The sequence below is a fragment of the Haemaphysalis longicornis genome, unplaced genomic scaffold, assembly GCF_048455015.1.
Source record: "Haemaphysalis longicornis isolate Haplotype H1 unplaced genomic scaffold, Haemaphysalis longicornis Haplotype H1 scaffold_9, whole genome shotgun sequence".
NCBI lineage: Eukaryota > Metazoa > Arthropoda > Arachnida > Ixodida > Ixodidae > Haemaphysalis > Haemaphysalis longicornis.
Genome location: NW_027526460.1, coordinates 154,060,568 through 154,068,259, shown reverse-complemented (window position 1 = coordinate 154,068,259; position 7,692 = coordinate 154,060,568). Strand labels below are relative to the sequence as shown.

General features: G+C 45.0%; 1 protein-coding gene across 1 annotated transcript in view; it reads left to right on the top strand.

The window, feature by feature from the left end:
- The window catches only part of LOC144153502 (uncharacterized), a 78,788-nt gene that overhangs the window by 10,218 nt on the left and 60,878 nt on the right, over positions 1-7,692 (top strand). Inside the window, exons 2-3 of the mRNA XM_077685138.1 lie at positions 133-207; positions 6,979-7,115. Coding sequence (XP_077541264.1) covers positions 133-207; positions 6,979-7,115 — 212 coding nt within the window. The remainder of the gene's footprint in view (positions 1-132; positions 208-6,978; positions 7,116-7,692) is intronic.

Below are 7,692 nucleotides of genomic sequence, written 5' to 3'. Positions count from 1 at the left end.
CTAATGAATAGAAAGACGAGTATGTTTAGCGAATTTCTGCACGGCGCCGCTATGGAGTGCTCTGAAGCTACTCTCTTTTCCTCCAGGTTAAATAAGGCAGCCTGATTTTGCGATCTCCCATTCGTCTCCCAGGCAGCATGGCCGATCTACTGAAGAGGTTGGATTCCCTGGAGACTCTGCACCGTCCGAGCTCAAGTCGCAGCATTGGTGAGTGCGGCGCTCCGACAAAAATAAAACGATGTAGCTGCGAGGGCGCGCATGCTTTCCAACATGGCAACGAAGGTGTTTTTGCTCCTATGTTTCATTTTGAATCGCAGCTTCCTATGCCTCACCAGTGGTGTCAACGTCCGAGCAAGATAAACTGTAAGAATACATATTTTGCACAATGCCGTATCACGAAACTGGGGATCATGATAAGCGGAGGCACATCGAGCGCATAAAAAAACGCTTCTCGTGGCCGGAATCGAACCTGGGTTCCTCGCATTATCAATCCGTCATCTATCCGAATGCGCCATGCCGGCATGGTCCAAACAGTCTGGATTTTAAACTTTAATTTTTACTCAGGTTGTATGAGAGAAAGCACCGCGTTTTAACGTTGTTTGTTGGGCTTCGGTTATTCGGGCTGTCGGCATCGCATGTGGTCACGCCACTAAAACACCGGGACACTCGTTTTCCAACCCATCTCTTTGGTATGTAACACCCACTAAAACAACACACCGGCACAATCGTTTTCCAGCGCCTCGAGCTAGAACGTTTCATCTCTATGGGCAAAAACTCGTTCTAAAAAACACACCAGGACACCAGTTTTCCGACGCCATGCGCTGAAACGTTTCGTGCTGCAACTACACGAGACATTTACAGCAAAGCCTTTGTGCCTCTACGCGCCAAGGGTTGCACCTCCGTGGCGCCAAGGCTCCGAGCACTCGGCATCGAAACCGCATTATGCACTTCATCATATCTTTTAGCTCACATGATACATCAAAACGCCATCACCTAAACCAACTCATACGCTTACACACTGCATGCTTCGACAACCCCCCCCCCCCTCCCCGGGGTTTCAGGTTAGTGGAAATGGCCCGGTTTTTCATGGCATAAGAGGAATGCCTATGTTAAAAAAAGTTACAATTCGCGAACACACTGCGAGTACTTCCGTGGTAGATTGCGGAGCAGTGCATTTTATTTCGCGCTAAAATTCTTTGGGTGTGCTGTGATTGCCAGCATTCGTTGCGGCAATATCTTCGTAGCCAGAGGAATATATGTGCATCGTCTAACCTCCGCTCTGTAACGGTTGCGGGAGCGTCGGGAGGTGTAATTCTAGCTGCAGTGAGCGCCGGCATCTTTTCTTGGCGTGCAGAATTGGGTAGCGGAAGCTACACTACGCTACCTCGGGCAGTAATCGCGGGGTCACCAGTTTTGACCTTGAAAGCTGGAGGCCAAACCACACCCCCTTCCGCAAGCGCCCGGCACGGAGCCGAGGCCCGATGGTGGGGAGAGATAGGTGACAGGGGCGAGATAGGCGAGGAAGGAACGGAGACGTGCGAACCTTTCGCTGTCAACTAGGGTCCACCAACGCTAAACCAGGGCATTTTTTCTGCTCTGTCGCACCTTCTTCTGAGGCGCACTTGTCTGGGCAACACAATTTCACAGCTTCCGCTGAGGTAGGCCCTTCCGAGTACTTCGCAGTGCAGACAGAAAAAGGTATGCATAAACGAGTGCATTGGCGTGATTCCTTCCCCCAATTACCATGATCATGACATTTTTAAAGCGAAGATTTTTGCAACTAACCACTAAGGGTTCAGTCGCGACCGTTGGTGTCAACAGAAAATTCCCGCGAACAAATAAAAGAAGTTGCTGGCACAGCCAGGAATCGAACCTGGAACGAACCTGAAACCCGGAAGCCTGCCAAAAGGCGCTACACCGCTGTAGTGAGGTACGTAATTCCAGCGGCAGAATAACGCAAGACTGAGAAAAAGAGCAAAGTCTTTTGAGCAAGTTTCTTACTTATCTGATGGGCGTACAACAGTAATTCCTGGCTGGGGTACTCTGCGGCCCTCTAATCTAAGTACTGGATGTGTTGGTTGACTACGTTCTGCAGGCTTTAAGATTTGGAGAAAAGCTGGAAAGATTATTGCAGGGTCCTATTAATCCACTTCCATTTAATGAATGAACCGTTTGGCGACGGTGGTCTTCCAATGCTCACAGAAAATCGCCATATCATGTTGTGAAGCATTCTTCTGTGAAGCCAGTCGGAACCCACCCACAAGATCTCAACATGCGCGTTTGGGAAAAGCGCACACATATCATTCGATCTTATATTGACCCACCAAAACTGTAGTGGCCACTGCTTACAGTACGCTCGAAGCCAAAGAATGCATCTCCATCGTCATCCGCCTTAACAGAAAAGACTAGCCTCAAAGTTAAGCATGTAAGTGGCGTCAGTAACTGCAGCACAGGAAAAAGTGGCTGCACAGGAATTCTTACTCTTTCTGAAGCGCGAACAGCATTGGCATTACCTTTGACGCGTTGGTCAATGCAATATAACTAACAAGAATAAAAATGTAGCTGCCGTTCTCGAAACTTGATTTACGTTGGCAGGTTTTTGCAGCGAGGCTTTTCTAACTCATTTGTTGAGTGTAGATGGAGGACCCAGTGTAGTGGTGGCGAGCTGGTGCCCTGCTACCGTCGTTCACATAGCAGGCGGAAGTGCCTGGGGAGTCTCCAGGTTGGGTCCTAGAGGTAAGCAAACAAGGGATATACAAAGCAAGAAGCTGCCATTAAAGTAAACAAAACTAACTCATGAAAAATGCGCGGGTGACTCGAGTAGTGAACAAATATTACCTAAACACAAACCAACTGGAAAACACATTCAGTCCACGAGAATCGTATGTTGAAGCCCAAACACACGTTTTCGCCGTCTATACAATACAAAGGTTGGAGAAAAATGTTTTCACAACCTTAGTAAGCGTCCTCGCCCAACTACTGGCACTGTGGAAAGTCCCAGGCGCCACTGAATCCTTCAAAGGATCTATGCTTTTCTGACAATGCCATTGTAATCACCAAACGGCCCTAAAAATGCTTTATGTTTTTTTTTTTCAAGGAAGCATATAGACGCAACCCTGGACTCATAAAAGAAAATAAACGAATAGAGATAGTAACACGGCGTAAACACTACTACCCTCTTGAGCGGTTGTGTAGCCTTAGGCGGCATGCTACGGTGGACGCTGTCAGCGTCGGCACGAGGCTGCGTGTTTCAGTAAAATGCCGATGTCTCTCATCGGCAGATATCAGCGGAGACCCCATAAAGGTTGTAGTCAGCGAGCATCGCAAAGCGGATGGTGTCTTCGTGGTTTGCGGTCCATTTCGAGCCTCTTGGGGACTGGCAACATGTTTTAACACTGGGAAGCGCTATTACAATAACCCCAAAACAATAATTTCTCTTACAGCGCGCGAAACTTTACGAAGCTATTTTTGTTACAGAGCTACTACCAAAGGCAACTGTAGTTCCAATGGCGAATTTTACTTAAGGCTACTTTGGCATGCGCGGTGAGATCGCGACCACGCCGCACCTTTTTATGAGTGAAAAAGGGAGCTTTGGCTACAGTGCAAACATTATTAGCATAGCGAGGCTACAAGGCTAATCTCCAAAATCTGTTCTTGAGAAACATGGGTTATCACTGGTAGAATTACTTAAATATAGAATGAGCTAGTCACACGTAAAGGTATTTGTGCAATCCTAAGCTTCATATGACGAATTAAAGCAGCTCCCGCAGCCGATATAGATGTGTGGTTGACGCATACGACCTTTGTTTTGAACGTCGGTGGTTCAAACACTGTTAGAGCTTCTTTTTGGGTGTGAGAATTTTACCAGTTCAACTTAAAACCAGGATATGGTATTGTTTCTAGTTTTTTTATCAACCCACAAGTGATGTTTACATCAAACATCAGTACCCAGGCAGCGATGAACGCAGCGTCACGCTGACATAAAGAAGCGTTTGGGACAACTTCAATGTATGTCTTTTCATCCAGAGCTGCACTGTTAACCAAACATAACTTGAAGACAACGGTAGCGAAATCAAACAAATGAGCCAAGCAACACACAAGAACCCAAGGGCAAGCAGGTCACTTCACCGGTATCGTGTACGCCCTCACCCTTTTGTTTTTGCTGCACGTTTGCTCCAAACGACGCCGGCAAGAAGAGCCTGAAGGACATTCCAAGGTCAGCCCACCGTGGGCTTAAACCTTCCGGTAGCCAACGTTTTTAGCCACCCTCATTGATCCGCGTCGCAACGTTATTGGGGCTAGTGGGAAAGCAAGCCGTGTTCCTCTGGTTTTCGGGAAGGGAGCAGAGCTTAATTTGCTTGTAATTTTACATTTTAAAACTAAGTAAATTGATACGTCATAAAGAAGGGAGACGAACGAGAAGCACGAAATTAATGTGAGGTAACCTGAGGTAATGTGAGGCAATGAGGTAACCAACCTGCAACGTTTGCTGAATCGGTTTGATAGCCAATGAATAGAGCTGACATTGCTAAGCAGTGCTTATTTAACTGATTTATACACAGCCTAACACGAAGGTGATTTTATTACTTCTTGCTGTCATTGCATCTTTGTGAAACTGTCTTGTCCTTTATTATTTTCGTGGAACTCTCATATAGTTCTTGCATCGTTTCCTAAATGCTTGTGTTTATTTTTCTATTCCACCCTTCTATAACCTGAACAAGAAGTGCCTGTGTATTTTTTTTTTCATATTTCTGGAAGTGTATATTATGATTTGTTTCATTTATGTCATTTTCTGAGGCTAAAGCATGTAAACTTGTTTAGTGCTTGTATTTGTAAACTTTTTTTCGTATTTATCATACTTGTAGTTACAGTTGTAGCTGTATAAGTGTTGTTGTGATCATTGTTCTCGCGTACTCTTGAATAATTCCTGAAATTGTTTATACCGGCTATGTGTGTTTGCTTGTGATCGGCGCCCGTCGTTGCCGCGGGTGGCCAAGGAACCCTCAAGCCGTCGCAAAACGGCTTTTAAAGACGATAGTCTTTCTTGGGCTACTTATACCCAGAAATTTTGGTCTGTCTGTATGTCTGTCTGTCTGTATGTCTGTCCGTCTGTCTGTCTGTAACTCGATTCAGCCCCCCGGCCAAAGTAAAATGCTTACTGCGCAATAGTCTTATATACTCACAGCCAAATTTAAACGTCTCAGACCGGTTTATATGTTCATACTTGTCATCTTTATTGAGCAAGAACAAGGCATTACGCAAATATAAGACAGGAAATTAGTACACAAAGGATATTTACAGTGTTCCTTTATTAAAAAATTACTGGGTGCTTGGTTTTTCGATAGCAAATGATATTCTACATCTACTGCAGAAAATCGCCGCCCCCTGGCGGCATATGAAAAATCACGCGGCAACAGCAACAAAAGGTTCCACTAGGTTCCACGTTCTGCTTGGAACGCACGTGGAGCACGGCAACGCGGTTCTATAAACCTTGTAGTCGGCCGCCTCCATTCACGCGCGTCTCCGCCGTGCTGCAGCGCTGGCATCGAGGAACCCCGCCTGTAGCAGTGGAACGCGGTAAATTCGAATCGCGTTGAGCAAACCTTTAGTGTGTTTACTTTGGGATGAGTGCGACGGAACAGAAACAGCATGACAGGTGAGCGGGAAAGCGAAGGGGGGCATTTCCTTGGCAAATGCCTACAAAGACTATCGTCTTTTTACGACATTTTCAACGAAAGGAGCAGATACGTGGCCAATTTTACTTTGGTGACCATCCACTTTTGTTAACACAAATAAATAAATAAAGAACGAAAGAAAGAAACAAAGAAAGAAAGAAAGAAAGAAAGAAAGAAAGAAAGGAAGAAACAGACAGAAAGAAAGAAAGAAAGAAGTAAAAAAGGAAAGAAAGAGAGAAAGAAGAAAAGAAAGAAAGAAAGAAAGAAAGAAAGAAAGAAAGAAAGAAAGAAAGAAAGAAAGAAAGAAAGAAAGGAAAAAAGAAAGGAAGAAAGATGAACTGTGAAAGGGAAAATGATGCGACAAAGAAATTTAGATATAACGAGATGGTAAGACGACATATTGCCTAGGCACAAAAAATGAACAAAAAACAATATATCAAAACAGTAGTAATGAGATGCCGAAACAAAACTCAGTATGGTTAAGGGAACCTGGAGCACTATTTTAAATTTTATAAATCGTAAATGCCTTCAGAATGTCGCACAAATATATCATGTACTTCGAATAGGAGGTCACAAGTATACCTTAGTCAGAAATTACAGCTTTATGTTCATAAGATAACTAGAAACTTGCTCAAGAACATTTCCTCTATTTGCCGGTATTGGCGTTATTGGAACGATGGAATTACGTCATTACAGGGGTGCACCGGCTATTGCCATCCTTTATTTGATATCGAGAATGCACAATCAGCGATAGCGCCGGATGGAAAGCGTGGTATTGCACAGAACTGAAACCGAAACTAGTTTGAATTCAAATCTTGCACCTCGTTCAATCACTTTCCAACTCGAATACACTCCACCACTGTTAACTGTTGCGGGCGCCACTACTGTCGCATGGTATGATTTTAGGCTTTAAAAGTAATATTGATTTATTCATCAGATACACGACGAAAAGTGCGTTTATTTGAGCCAGTCTAGGCAATGCAGACAAAAAACAGAAGTTTTAAAAATTCACTTCAGTGTCGCTTTACGACACTTAATAACACCGACCCAAAGTTGACATTCGGTTTATTTCTGACAAACATTTTCTCTCCATAACCACGCATAGTTGACATTGCCGTTTTTTTTAAATAACCAGACTTTACACTGCTTACGTATTGAGTTATTGTGAGATTACACCTTTTGAATGAACACAACTGCCTTGCAAGTAGTTATAAAGGTGCTGAGGCTTCCCGGGGATTTCAAAGCCGAATGCGCATTGTAAGTCCGTGCAGGTATGTGGACCAGTGATGCGTTGCGTTCGCAGGTGGCGAATCGATCAAGGCCCGCATCGAGAACAACGTGCTGTACTCCCCTTACCGCCCCGTCGATATCCCCGTGTGCTCCGTGTACACCGCCGTGAAGGGCTTCCTTCGGGCTGAGCCGGGATCCGCGATTGCCGTGGTGGGTGACGACGTTTTCTTCTTTCACTCTACTGCATGGCGAACACGTTCACTTGCGTAATGTCGATTGTGCCACTGGGCCGAAGGTATCGCCAAATAGTCTGGGGCATAGAAACAGTCGTGCATTAAAAAAAATGCTGTGTACATAGAAGTGCAGTCGGCGTGTCCTGGCTTCAGTGGTGCAGTTTTGTAGAATGCAAACCGCCATTTCATAAATTGTTGTGCTGCTGATTTTTTGTCAGTAAGGGTGGAAGGCTGCACGTTGGTTTCTTTCTAACCACGATCTCAAAATGCACTGTATTTTTGTCTGTCCCGGCTACTTTCGGGCAGTTTCATTGATTGGGCCGGTACATTCATGATGAAATTTCAAATTGGTGTACCGGCCTGCCAGCGTTTCCAGTTGGCACCGCACGCACTCTGGTGATGGAGGTGGTGCTTGTACTTTGGGCATTGCACTGTGCTCACAGCCATTGTCTTCTATAAGAATTGTGGCTAACTAGTTTAAAGGGACCCTGCAACACTTTTTTCAATTTCATTCGAAATCCTAAATGCTTGCAGAACGTCGTCACCTGGCACAC